Raw genomic sequence first — 13,124 nt, 5'->3', positions numbered from 1 at the left:
TTTGGCCGTGGCCTTCTTCGGACTCTGAGCAATGTAACCTGGAGCTCCAGCAGCATCCGCTTGTGTGTTTTGCGGAGCTTACCATTTGTAAGTTCTGTGCCGTGATACTTGGTGGGCTTTATAAAGAAAGAACTTCGGTTAGTAGTTGTCAAAGATCAACGGCAATTTCTGGCATTACAATCCCGAAATCATGTAACTTGGCAGGTTAACCAACGTGAGATATCTCCATCTATGTCGGTCTTGGAGATCCACTGCCCCCGGCGCCGTTTTAGGTAGGTGCTCATGTATATGTAGTTAGCAAGGCACCGCCAAATACCAGTCAGGGTCTCCGGCTATTTCATGGCAATAGTACCTCTCTCTGTAGCGGGTCAGCTGCTGAGGTTGGTCATCATTATCACGGCTACTCCGTAGAGCATCCCGGCGGGATTTGCCTGATCCAAGTACATCAGCAATGCAAAAGCAAAGAAACAGTTTTCCGGGCCGGCGCTCCCTTGCCCGCTGCGCGCTTGCAAAAACCGCCAGCTCAGTTTTAGCCTCGCCAAGAGCAAGCAAGCAAATCAGAGCACAGGCCCACGGAAATGAACCTTCACCCAACAACACACGCCCCAATCTCCACTTCTTTTTCTTTTTCCTTCGGTCCAGAAGCCTTTATCAGCCGGACCCGAGACTTCAAACCAACAGCATGGCCGTCGCTTTGTCCTCCCCTCCCGTGTTGCCGCTAGTAGGTGCAAACTCGCGCGCCGAGACAGGCAAAAGTTTCGCAGGCAGCGTATTCCCAGCACTCCTCCACATGGGACGTCGTCTTCGTGCCGCACCATGACTGCCAGCACAGGGCCCTGCACTGCTGGTGCTTGGCAGCAGTATAATGCTGCAGCAATAACCACAGGTTGGTCGATCTTGGCACATGGCCGGCCTTATATGCGATGTATCTGGCATCTCGCCGTGCGCAGGACCAGATGGATGGATGAACAGGTATACTAGTGACCGCATTGGGCTTGCTGGCTGTAGCTGCTCCTCCTGGAGCAAGATCCTGCTCAGTCTAGCATTTCCTAGCAGCACGCACTAATATGACTCCCAATAGCCAACAAGCCACGCTTTGATATGCGTGTGAGTATGCACTCCCTCGGGCACCTATTCCATTCTGGGGTTAGAATCTTCAGCCTGGCATCCTGCGAGCAGTTGGTTCGGAGCTGAACGAGCCCCCACAGGAAACCCAAACGACGGTTATTATCCTGTCACAGCAGTGTTACCTTGGCTATGTGGTAGCAAAGCGTTGCACTACTGCCGGCAACATATGCCTAGCGTTTTCGCTGGACGGTGGTTACGGTCTTTGTCACCTCCATGTTTGCTTGCCACGGCCTTTGACGCTCAGCCTGACGAGGGAGCGAGAAACCATAGCATCCGACACGGTGTAACAGTATGGTGATCACGTTTCTAAACGAAAAGAGAGCTGTGCTACTTGGCCCGCTGATTTGAAGCTGCCCACGTTTGTTGTGTTGCCATGCGTGCTATCTGCAAAACACGTATCCCGCTGTTGGCTAGAACAAGGCAGCTTCGGTAGGCATTGATGTGTATGACCTCAAGACATAGGCCAAGACTAGGGCCGCCATTGATAGGTATTCGTATTCTTTCTTCTCTTTGACATGGTCTTAATAACTTCAAGGGGAGTTCAACAAGTGTGCCTCTGACCATGAGGGCTCTAATAGAGCCTCTGACGTTGATCCTGTAGCACGCAATTCTGGGATTTTCTGCTAGCTGTTGGAGCTTGCGGAATCAAATAATCTATAGTAGTGGTGAAGTAAGGACTTTTTCCTTGGTCAACTGAGAACCAAGTGCCTAGCCGCGGAGGGAGTCTACTGGATGGCCATCCTGGCAGCGCCAGAGGATGTTAGCAGATTGCCTTTGATTGGCGGTTTTCTTTTTAGCTTAAGGCTTTGGCGGTGTGACATGTTTGCATGTTCGCAGGCAGGCGTTTCAAGCTGAAACAAATCACGAATTGTCTGGCCAAGCTCCCACATGCTGTGTCCGGCCATGGGTTTGCCCAAAGCCAACTTTCAAAGGATGCCCGTGGCGTTGCGGCGAACCGTACTAGCCATGGCCAAGTAATCCTTTAGGCTGGCTAGCTGTGCCATCGTTCAACAAGACGGGCGAGAAAAATGCTGTAGCGTTGTGATGAGAAGCCGTTACCAAGGACAACTCACATGCGTTGCAGCTCTGCTCCGCAGCTGTTGAACGCAAAGCAGCTTGCTTGATACTATAATTACTTGCTTGACCTCAAAACCCTGCCGTTATAAACAATAGAGGCGGCCTCGTAGAGTTCTTAACTAAAGGCATTCGATTAAATGATGATCACGTCGCCGTAAATTGGATTTGTGGCTTGAAGATTCCGAGTTTCTGATTCTTGCACGCTTCAAAATGGTATGTATTGCTTCCAAATTAGATTTGCTTCCCGTCATGGCCGTGCCATAGTCTTGGGAGGGCTGCTGGTGTACTTTGCATTGAAGCTAGGGCGAACGCTAGCAGAGCGGCAGCAGCTCACTGATTGGATGAATCAATCCTGCTGTGGTATAGCATAGTGCGGTCGGGCGTACGTGGCCTGACACAGCCGCGGACGGCGGCGATACGAGGCGGCGGCGCTAAACGCGGCGTTAATCCGTCTATGAAGATATGCAGGGTGCTAGATGGGGCACTCCGTACAGAGTAACCGTCGAGCTCCTATTGGCGTTCAGAATATGAGATCGGACAATAGCCGATGTTCTGGTTGTGGGTACGTATTCCTGGAGCCGCCATCATTGTTATGGAGGAATTGAAGCGCAACTGGGCATAGCTGATACCTACTCGTATGAGGAGCCCTTGAGAGCACATGGGTAACTAGAGGCAAGCTCTTAGACCCTGCTTAGCGGGGATGTCACTTGCTTGGGCACAGTCAGCAAGCTGATAGACTGGTCTCGTAGTCTTATAGGACGGATGCGTCTGGAGTGCAGGCAGTGACGGACTCTGCTGCAATGCAGTAAATCCATCAACTTATTCGCGAACCCCTGCCTGTTGACCTCAACTGAACATGGCCAGGGCTGCTGTCCCACTTGGGTGGTAGAGACGAGCAAAGATCTGGGACGGATGCCAGTTTTCGATCCTGGTCAGACGCCCAAGACAGATATTGCTAATACCTAGCATATATACACGTATGGGCGAAGGACAGGCTTTGACAGCCGAGCTGGTGTGACAGTGATTTGCTGGCGCCGCGTATGAAGGAGCCAGATTCCGGCTGTACGATGGTTTCGAGACGAGACGCCTTGCTATTGCGCCGATTCTTCGGACATAATTCGTCCACGGACCGATCGTTGATGCAGCAAGCAAAAGTGACTGTCACACAAGCTGCTTTTTCGATCGCGTACAGTACAGCACTGGCCGCGTGCACGCGGATAGCTGCTCGCATTGTGGCCGGTGACTGGCGGGATAGACGGCGAAAGCCCTGTGATGACTGGGTGGCGTCTGGAGCCAGAGGCACCCGAGGATTGGCCAACACCAGTTTAAGCTGGCCGCCGCGTTGCCGCATCAAGGTGCTAAATATGGGTCGTGGTTGATGGAATGGAGACTTGGCGGCGACGATGGCGGCCGCGGCTCGCCTCTTGGAGGGTGACACCCCTTGCGATGGCACCCGGATCGGTTGGGCGCGAAAGGTGGAACAGCGCTCCGTAGGAAGGGATTGAGACCCGTAGGCTAGAACTTGGCTTGGGCGCAGCGACGACGGACCTGGCACCGGGACAGGGGATCAATTGCAGAGTGCTACGAATACAGTAGCAGTTGATGCTCCCAACGGTGCACGAGAGGCAAAAGGAAAGACACGGAGTCTTCGACCCACGAATTAGTTCCCTCTGTCTTACTCGTAGAGTAGTAAGAGGAATGGAAAAGAGGGCGTCTGCGAGAAAGGTGGAAGCAGAGAGGCTCAAGAGAGGCTCAAGCGAGAGAGGAGCGATGCAGCCGGTGTTGGGGGGAAAGCCTGCACGGAAAAAAATGCTTCCTTTGTCGGCTGGTCGACGCGGCAATGAGGCGGCGGCGATGTTCTGTCCTCGCCGTTGGCCACGAAGTAGGTGGTGCTAGCATGAGCTCTCGCGCATGCATCTAACTTTAGTAACAATATTCCAGCTAGTCCCAGGCCAGCGGCACTACTGAGGCATCCTGCCTAGCAGAAGGCGCCGTGCTTCCAGGATATTTCGAGCCCTTGCCCGCCAACATCCACCACGACCACGTCCATATTCCAGCTCCCTACGTGCTTTGTGCTTGTCCAAACATGGCTCGAGTTGGCTCGTACGAGCATGTGCCTCCTTGTATAGGCATGGCGCATGCAGGCTCAGCCCGTGCGGCAAAGGCGCAATATGTTGACTGCTTGCTCTCGCGCATAGACTTGCCAGTGCGGCATCGTGCCAATCGCGTTCTCCCCGGCGCTGCTGTCGACATAAAGAACGCTAGAAGACGGGCTAAGCGGCCTGGAAGACGGCCACTCAAGCGTCGTCCAAGTTTCCGCGCGCGCGCTCACTTCTCTGCGCATGGAGGCAGCTGGGTAGTTCGTGGTCCGAGTGGGCGGAGCCGCGGCAACACCGCTTACTGCGGCCACACCTCTCTCCACCGCAGGGCGAATCGTGAGCGGTACCTGCAAGGTCTCGTCTGCGAAAGGTCTTGCTCTGCTGCTGCTACGTCAGGTTCGAATCTCTCCAGGGCCCTGCAAAGCTTAGCACTGAGAGCAGAGACATGGAGTGGGGGGGAAGAGGCCAAACGACGGACATGTCACGGCTAGACCCCCTTGCTACCCGCTGCCAGAGCTGTCTGTTGGAGCGATAATTCAGACTGGATTCTGCGCCGGCGTGCACCCAGGACGGTGCTGGGCTTTCGTGCGTGGGAGCAGGCTGAGCCACGGATGTCCGGGTATTGCGTCTTCGAGAAGACGGCTAAGAAAGCGGCGTGACTGCCTCCACGGCACCGTATGCTTTGGCGATCAAGCGACTTGGCTGGAGTATAAGCTGCCGACTGGTACAGTAGCAGGATCTCGTCTGTGCCATGATGGTGCAGCCACAGCACGGAGTCTGGAGCAGACCCCCCTCTTGGTCGTGGAACGCCGCTCCCTTCTGGCTTCCATTTCTGGCACTGAGTGCTACCGAAAACTGCCGCCTCCAGCGCTGCGTATCCGTCTCGCCGGCTTTGTCGCACGCCAGCCATCGCATCACACCCACTTACACGGATGGGCCTGGTGTTCGGAGGGCTCCTGGGGCATCCACCCACACTTGCGCCTTCGCGCGCATACACTTGTGCATTGCTCCAAGCACAGGCGCACTTGGTGTTGGGTAGCGCAGTTTGGCAGCGCAGTAGGCGAACTCTGCTGCCGTGCCTGGGCAGGCCGCTGTGGCTTTGGGCTGTTGCCACACGCGGTGGCTGCCAGGAACCAGGGAGCCAGACCCAGGGCTGCTAGGTTTGTACTAGCAGGACGGACTGCGACATGCAACGGGCGACTGTCGCTCTGGGCGAGGCGTTGGCGCACTCGGTTGGGTCCAGCGAGAAGCGCCGCCTATTAGCTTTCACGCCTCCCACGTTTCCATGGATCAAGCATTGGCTGAGATCCCTTCTCCATTCACCGCACTCTTGCTCTTGCGCGGAGAGCCTATCCGTACAACGCCGCAGGGGGGTGCCCCCTGGATTGGACGAGCGATCGGCACGGCATTGCAAAAGTATTGACTGGTCGTAGCTACAGCATGTCATTTGGCCGTCGCCATCCCCAGGCCGTGGAAGCTATCATGTGCGTCCTTTTGGTGCTCCCTCCGGGCTGCCAATACGCCATGCCTTGCACCAGTATGGGGAGCTCCATGCACGCACGCACGCCCTTGGACGGTGCTTTGCCTGTTAGTGGTTCGTCGCGGCCTGGTCACTCTGTGTATCTGTACGGGCACAGGTACTGTACATGTACATGCGTCGAAAAGAGCCGCTTTCCACAGGCGCATCTCGGGACATTTCCACGTCTCTTGTCTGAGCGTGGATGCGTGTTTCTCGCCTCGCCCTCGAATGGCCTTCTGGGTGACCCAATATCTCCAGACCCCCCCCCGCGAGTCTTTTGAGCTGATTGATCCGCGAACTTCTACTCTCCATTTCTCTTCCTTTCCTTTCCTATCCCTTCCCTCCTTTCCGTTCCCCATTCTTCGAGAGCCTGCACAGCGTTGCTTATTTGCTGCCTGCCTGCGCTCTACCCTTTGTTGCTCTGCTGCTCAGCCTTCCCGCCTGCATCGCCTATCCTCCCTCAAAGCCTTGCGTTACTCGCGATTCCGCTCCCAGTCTATCGCCGGCGATAGTTGCTGAACCACTCGAGAATCTGTGCTCATGAGCCTGTCCTGCCATTACGACTAATACGCATCGCATCGCACCCGCGCACTGCGCCGCCAAGTAATTACGAAAGTAAAATTCCCACACTTCGGGGTACAGGTACACGCCTCCAGCTGGCTTCTGCGCTGAAGCAGCCACCCCCCCTAGCCTAGCAGGCGCAGCATAATCGCGCGTGTAAAAAAAAAAAAGCTACCTAAGCCCCCCAAGCGCGACCTTGGAGCCTTCAACCAGCCCCCAGCTCTTCCGCCTCGACACATTCTCTCACCTCCCACTACAACGTCCACGCAGCAAACTCTCTGGACTCGGGCCGTCAAACGGCTTGCGCTATCTGGCCGTCTCATCGAATTTTGGCGGAGGAGGATCTGAAAGGACGAGCATCTGTTGATCGAGCTGCATTGGACTGCAGTCGGCTCGGATTCGCTCGCTCGCTCACTCGTTCGCTTTTGCGCGACTCGCGCTCTCGCTCTCAGCTACTGTGCCAGCGGCCAGTTTTGCACTCACTTCACCATCACGGTGACGACGGGCCCTCTTTATTTTTTTGGGAGCGAGAGTTTGGCAAATTCCAGACTTTTCACCGTGCGTCTTGATCGTTTGGGTTCCTCATTTGGGGTGTGGATGAATATCGCTGCATAGGTAGTGGCGCCCTTTCGGAATCCCACCCATCATAGTCTCACTTGCCCGAGATTTTCGGTAAAGCTCAGCTCAGTGCTCTTTATTGCCTGGCATCTGTGATTTGAGAGACTTGATAGTCTGCAAGTCGTTCATTCATTGGCAGTCACATTGGTGAACAACATTATCAACCCACTACCATTGGTCTTCAACGCAGGACGGCTTACTCAGACCCCAATATAACTACCGCCAATAATTGCCCAATCCAAAAACTCTCAAACCCGGCCTGGCTGAGCTCGATATATTCTTTTGTCGACAGTATTGTAGGGCCTTTCAGGGCTGTTCATTAACACCGCACCAGCATGTCTACCTTCACCGCGCTTAATGGCGCTTCATCAAAACTGACAGAACCTCCGGCGGCGCCGGGTGATAAGAGCTCTTTCACAGATGAACGCCTCGCTAGCTCAGCGTCAGCTGCTCCAACATCGGCTGCCCCCGATCCACAGGCGGCAACAGCAACGCCTCAACGGGACACTCAGCGAGACACTCAGCGAGATTCCTGGACGCCTGGAAGCGTAGAGAGGACGATACACGTTGCAACCTATCCTCCAGAACCCGAGGGCTCGCACAAGCGCAAGCGCTCGGCATCTGTCGAGATTCGGAGAGAAGTTCCAACGCAGGAGCGTACCCCGGATACTGCAACTGTTCCGCCACACGCTGATCGTGATCATTACGGGACCCCTCAGAGAGACTACCGGCCCTACGGTGACGAGCAGCGGGAGCGTGATAAGGAGGCTTGGTACTCACATCAAGCTCGGGATGATAGAAATCCCTATGACACTCAGCAGAACTCGGCAATTTCAGCGCAAGGTAGCACGGAAGAGCAGATTGGTGAAGCTTTGAGACGGGCCACGAGCCAAATGGATCACAGTGACTACACCAACACTAGTCCTGACATTGATGATCGATCAATTCTTTATGGAGGCTCATATAGCGACCACAGAGGGGACTCCATTTTGCAGCACGATCCTAAGAAGCGGAAGCGAAATTTCAGTAACCGTACGAAAACGGGTTGCCTGACGTGCCGCAGGAGAAAGAAGAAGTGTGACGAGCAGAAGCCTGAGTGTAAGTCCTGGACGAAGAGCCCTTTAATTCCATTCTGCGTGCGAGCCTTATACTGATGATTGGACAGGCATCAACTGCATTCGGGGTGGATTTATATGTGCGGGCTATCCACCACAGAGGGGGCCAGGCTGGCAAAAACCAGACAACAAGGCTGCTGCAGTTCCACTCGAATCCAAAGACCCAAGCTACGTGCCTCCTGGTGCATATGGCATGCCGCAACCTCAACCGCAACCTCAACCACAGTCTCAACCACAGTCTCAACCGCAGCCGCAGCCGCAGCCTCAACCGCAACCGCCCCCACAGCCGGCCGCAGCGCCTGGGCCTGGACCTGGACCTGCACCGGGCCAAATGCAAACCCCCTTTGGACCCCAGCCAGTAAAACGAGAGTCGTTAAACCATTACCGCGGCCAGCCTCTCAGGATAGACCCTCCGCAGAGCCGACCAATAATCATTTCGGATGATGACCGCCTAACAGCATCGACCATCCCGAGCGCATCTGTGACGAGCCCGGAAAACAAGCTCTCTGCATTACCTTATACTCCTGCCAACGTCTTCCCCACGCCTGTAAGCGCAAATACCCAGGCGCCGCCGTTTGGAGAGAGGATGGCAAAGGAATATCAACGAGTGCCTCCGCTGCACGACTTGAGCCGAGCCGAGCCTGAAACGCCTCACCCTGGCAACCATCTGCCACAGATCAACATCTTGCATCCAACAAGGACCAACAGCCCGACGCCCCGCCCTCAGCCTCCTGCAACTTCAAACGCACAGATGGCTGCGCAGCTTGCACTCTCACACTCACAGTTCCCGCCTCGACGAACCCAGAAGGAAGAGATGCTTGCTGGAAGGCACTATTATCCATTCGATAAGGAGCTCTGCCTCGAACGAGAGCGATGCGCCGCTGCCTGTTGGAGATTCAACAATCTCACGACGCCTCCTACGAATGGTATTTCTCCCGAAGAGCGGGCGCGTCTGTTCCTCGAGATTCTGCAGCCTCGCGATCCCGTCCGCGTGTCTCCCACCATCGCGTCTCCAGTTACAAACATTGGCCGGGTCGGCCGCCATTGTATTGTCGAAACGCCTTTTGTCTGTGATTATGGGTACAACATCTCCATCGGGAATGACGTTGTCATTGGACGCAATTGCACAATCAACGATGTTTGTGAAGTTAGAATTGGAGACAACTGTGTCATCGGCCCCAACGTCAGCGTCTTCACTGCCTCCCTTCCTACCGACCCGAAGAAACGTCAAGGGGGACAAGGGCCGCAGATTGGAAAGCCCATTATCATAGAGCAAGATTGCTGGATCGGTGGCGGTGCCATCATCTTGCCTGGCCGGACCATTGGCAAGGGAAGCACTGTAGGAGCCGGATCAATTGTTACAAAGGTCTGCCATAGTCCCTTTCTGCCACCATTCATTGGTTTCCCCTTCCCCTATTGTGAAAACAGAATACACGAGTGCTAACGAAAACTTATCTCATAGGATGTACCTCCCTTCACTATCGTGGCTGGAAACCCTGCACGCGTGCTTCGTGGCATTGCGTCTTAATCTCAATCGTCTGTTTTCCTTGGGGCGCATGCTTTTGCATCTAGTGTTATGATACCCAAGCGTGCGCGCGCGTTTACCGGAAATCTGTGTGCATAATTACGCAAACTTGCACCTGCTTCTCTTTTTTTCATTTGTCTCTTTTGACTTGTTTTATTACCTTGGATGGCACTTCTTTCTATTTCCCATGCGCTGCGATATTTTTTATAAGAAGAGTAAAAGTTTTTGTGTTGGCGTTTACGTTTTAATGACATGTACGTGGCACCTCGCGGGACACGTTGGCAGGTATGGAAACTTGGGAGTGGCAAACTCATAAGGGATATATATATATATATATGATAGCTTAGCTGGGCTTGGCTTTTGACGCGTTTTATACAAAGGAGAATCCTTGGTTGGGGGAATGTGATGGAAATATTTTAACTGACTTTTATTTCTTTTTATTTTGGATTAGCGTTGTGTGTACCCTTAGTTTTGTGTTGCTATTATTTTGTGCTGCTCTATCTATGTGTGTGTCTTCTGTCGAACTATGCCTCTGAGAAAGGAGAACATTAGGGATCATTTGTATTTTGTGGCTGGACTTGGATATGGATAATGTGCCTAATGGGGTCATCTAAGCAAGCTTTGCGGTTTTCACTTGACTTTTTTTATTTTGCTTTTCTCGGGAGACGCTTGTCTGCTTGAACGCCTACCACGATGGGTTTATTCTGCTTTATTCTTTTTCTTTTTTCCTCGTGGACGAGATTAAGAACCCTATATATTATTGTGAAATATACAACCCAGAGGATTATAGCTCCCTTTTATTATTGTAACGATTGATCGAGTGATAGTATGTAGTGAGCACTATAAGCTGGTACCGGAGAAGAATTGTCTCCAAGATCTAGAGTCAGACTGGATATACTGGTCGAAGGAACCCTATTTTTGGCAAAAGGAGAAGTTGAGCGTTAGATCTACCGATGGGAACATAGCAAGGGCAACAAAAGCAGGGAAAAGGAACAAAGACAGTTACGAACCCAATCAAACATATTCGTGTCGTCAAACATTTCTTCGAAACTAAGCATGGCATCACCGGCTTCAGAATCGCCAAACGGCATGTCGTCTGTGAGGCCATAAGCCGGGATATCGCTGCCATTGAGAATCAACGGCTGCTGCTGCGGCATCGCATGCTCCGACATTGTAGAAACGCTTCCGTAATTTTGGAGAAGAGAAGAAGAATTTGGGGTGTTGGTCATTTGGCCGGAAGAGCTTGCACAGGCGCCGATGCCTGGGGGATCGATCCGGTTGAGAATAGCACCGAGTATTCTGGAGGCGTGGAGGGCGTCGATGGAGGTGGTGCGGCGGGCAGACCAGATGGAATAGGCGGTGCGGAGGGTGGTTATGCGCTTGGTCCTGTCTTTGGGGCTGAAAAAGGGACAAAAAATTTAAAGATGTTTTGTTTAGCATTGTTGTCTGTCTGTCTGTACGTTATTTGGCACCCAGAGAAGGGGAGGCCAAGTTTGTATAAATGAGGGCTCGCTCACCTTATATCTGTAGACTCGCTGAGATCCAAGCACATAATCATGGCTGCGAGCAAGAAATGATGCAGCGTCAGACTCGAAACCATGAATCTGTCCTCGTACATCCTCCCCCCCGCTGCAGTCTCCATATCGAGCTCTGCCTGTATTTCCAGTATCGCGAGCGCCGACTCCCTGCAAATCCGCCTTGAGGCGTCATACTCGGCGTCATGCTTATGGAGTGTCAGATGCGGACGATGGAGGATACACAAGCTCTTGAGATACATCAGCTCAAGCATTAGGCGATGCATGATTGTGTAATTAGCATCTGTAAAGGCCGTGTTGCGGATGGTACGGATGCGCAGACAGGCCGGCACAGAATCATGCCACTCTTGAAGTTCTTGATTGAGGGCCAGTGTTTCGGCGTAAGGAGCTGGAGTGACGGCGAGGACGTGGCGAACCACACGGCGCATGACACGACAGAGCTTTGATTTCGTGATGCAAGCGATGGCGGGGATGGGATCTGTCGGTGGACGAGGAGCAGGCAGCGAGACGGTATCCTCATCGAAGTCATCGTCCGTGAGATTCGTAGGATGATCAACGTCACAGACATCCTCTGTGATAATCGGCGGCATGCCATTCTGGAACGAGAACAGCAGATCCGTTGACTGTATTACAAACCACGTCCTGCGCCGCATCTCCGCTTCAAAGGGCGTCATGGCCCTGTTGCTCGACACCTTGGCCGCATCCCGATGATACCCTTGCCTCTGCGCCAGACGCACAGCAAGGCCGTAGAGAGACCACGATGACGAGTCGGAATCCAGTTTCTGGACGTTGCGCGAGTGGGCGTGCATGAGGAGGGCCTCGACGGAGAAGCGCCTCCCCGTGAAGTACTGCCCTGCGACGAGGCACTGCGCGGCCTTTGTCATGTAGAAGCGCGAGTCGGGCCCTACCACGAAGGGCGAGGACGATGCCGATGTCGACGATGTGGAGGATTTTGTGTCTGGCTCTTTGGTGTTTGCAATCATTGTGCCGATGCTGAGGATGGAGAACAGGATGCTGATCCAGAGGAAGTCGGCCGAGGAGGGATCCGTCCAGAAAGCATCGTACCGACGCTTGAACTGGTGCGTGTGGACAAAGATGACGGCAACGAACTTTGCTCTGAAGTACGCCATGATGAGCCGATCGGCCTCCTTCCTCGACGGCAAGCTCTCCACGACTTCCTTGATGGTGATGGGCGGCACGTCTCCCAGCACGACCTCTGGTTCTGTCGCCTCTGCGCCATCATCAGCATAGTCTGGCTCTCCATCCGCCGCCAACACGTCCTGGATATCGCGGATGCCCTCCACCAGCGCAGTCCACGAAGTAGCCCCGTGGTAGTTCGTCTCCAGCTCCTCTTTGTCATATCCTCCAGGGCGTAGACCATCGCACGGAGCCGAATCCCTTTTTGCGAAGCGATTCTCAGCCAGCCCTCTCACCATCTGCTCAAGCTGGCTGAGCTTGAGCTGGACATCCTGTCTACTGCTGCTGCTACTGCCACGCCCGGCTGCCCTATTCTCAGCCGTTGACGAAGATGCCGCCGCCGCTGCTGGGCCGTACGAGCAAGCACCACCCACGCCGCGCTTCTCGCAGGCGCCGCATGGATGCTGGCGATCGCATCTAGACTTGCGTCGCTGGCAGGCCGTGCAAGAGACGGCTGGGCGGGATCGCTTCACGCGGTAGGAATCGGTGGCGCGAAAAACGGAGGTGAATTGGGAGATGCCTGGGTCGGGCATCGAAGAGGGCTTTGTCGAATAGGGTTGCGTGAGCTTGTCCTTGACGTTGGACTTGTGAAGTGAGATGAAAGATGGAAGAGATAAGAGACAACAAGATGCGACGGTGCCGGGGGCCTGTTGGTGTTCTTTTTTGTCCTTCTCTCAATTGACGTTTTATGAGAGAATAGTGGTGAGTCGGTGATTCTATTACAGTAAAGTGAGCGAGTTGTGGTGATTC

The 13,124-nt window shown here is 54.0% G+C and overlaps 4 protein-coding genes across 4 annotated transcripts; 1 reads left to right on the top strand and 3 right to left on the bottom strand.

Moving 5' to 3' along the window:
• Window positions 1-669: 669 nt before the first annotated feature.
• TrAFT101_006946 (uncharacterized protein) lies at window positions 670-990 on the bottom strand (the record flags this gene model as incomplete). Its single annotated transcript, XM_066127919.1, has 1 exon — window positions 670-990. The coding sequence occupies one exon, from the start codon at window positions 988-990 to the stop codon at window positions 670-672; it is 321 nt and encodes a 106-aa protein (XP_065984032.1).
• Window positions 991-4,791: 3,801 nt separating this feature from the next.
• Window positions 4,792-5,214, bottom strand: TrAFT101_006945 (uncharacterized protein; the record flags this gene model as incomplete). Its single annotated transcript, XM_066127918.1, has 1 exon — window positions 4,792-5,214. The coding sequence occupies one exon, from the start codon at window positions 5,212-5,214 to the stop codon at window positions 4,792-4,794; it is 423 nt and encodes a 140-aa protein (XP_065984031.1).
• On the top strand, window positions 5,154-10,437 carry TrAFT101_006944 (uncharacterized protein). The gene is made up of 3 exons (XM_066127917.1): window positions 5,154-8,100; window positions 8,168-9,483; window positions 9,580-10,437. The coding sequence occupies exons 1-3, from the start codon at window positions 7,338-7,340 to the stop codon at window positions 9,643-9,645; spliced, it is 2,145 nt and encodes a 714-aa protein (XP_065984030.1). The 5' UTR covers window positions 5,154-7,337; the 3' UTR covers window positions 9,646-10,437.
• On the bottom strand, window positions 10,087-13,116 carry TrAFT101_006943 (uncharacterized protein). Its single transcript, XM_024903402.2, has 3 exons — window positions 11,160-13,116; window positions 10,653-11,040; window positions 10,087-10,554 (listed from the first exon to the last, which is right to left on the bottom strand). Exons 1-3 carry the CDS (start codon window positions 12,905-12,907, stop codon window positions 10,483-10,485), a joined length of 2,208 nt encoding a protein of 735 aa, XP_024758594.1. The 5' UTR covers window positions 12,908-13,116; the 3' UTR covers window positions 10,087-10,482.
• Window positions 13,117-13,124: the final 8 nt, after the last annotated feature.

Source organism: Trichoderma asperellum, chromosome 4 (assembly GCF_020647865.1).
Source record: "Trichoderma asperellum chromosome 4, complete sequence".
NCBI lineage: Eukaryota > Fungi > Ascomycota > Sordariomycetes > Hypocreales > Hypocreaceae > Trichoderma > Trichoderma asperellum.
This window is presented reverse-complemented; position numbering and strand designations above follow the sequence as displayed.

Excerpts from the sequence above, each read along its gene's own strand:
- TrAFT101_006944 (XM_066127917.1), top strand. The coding sequence starts at position 7,338 with ATGTCTACCTTCACCGCGCTTAATGGCGCTTCATCAAAACTGACAGAA. Across the intron at positions 8,101-8,167 it reads TGACGAGCAGAAGCCTGAGT|GCATCAACTGCATTCGGGGT; the intron begins GTAAGTCCTGGA and ends ATGATTGGACAG. Across the intron at positions 9,484-9,579 it reads CCGGATCAATTGTTACAAAG|GATGTACCTCCCTTCACTAT; the intron begins GTCTGCCATAGT and ends CTTATCTCATAG.
- TrAFT101_006943 (XM_024903402.2), bottom strand. The coding sequence starts at position 12,907 with ATGCCCGACCCAGGCATCTCCCAATTCACCTCCGTTTTTCGCGCCACC. Across the intron at positions 11,041-11,159 it reads AGCGAGTCTACAGATATAAG|CCCCAAAGACAGGACCAAGC; the intron begins GTGAGCGAGCCC and ends TCCCTTTTTCAG. Across the intron at positions 10,555-10,652 it reads ACACGAATATGTTTGATTGG|GGTTCCTTCGACCAGTATAT; the intron begins GTTCGTAACTGT and ends TGCCAAAAATAG.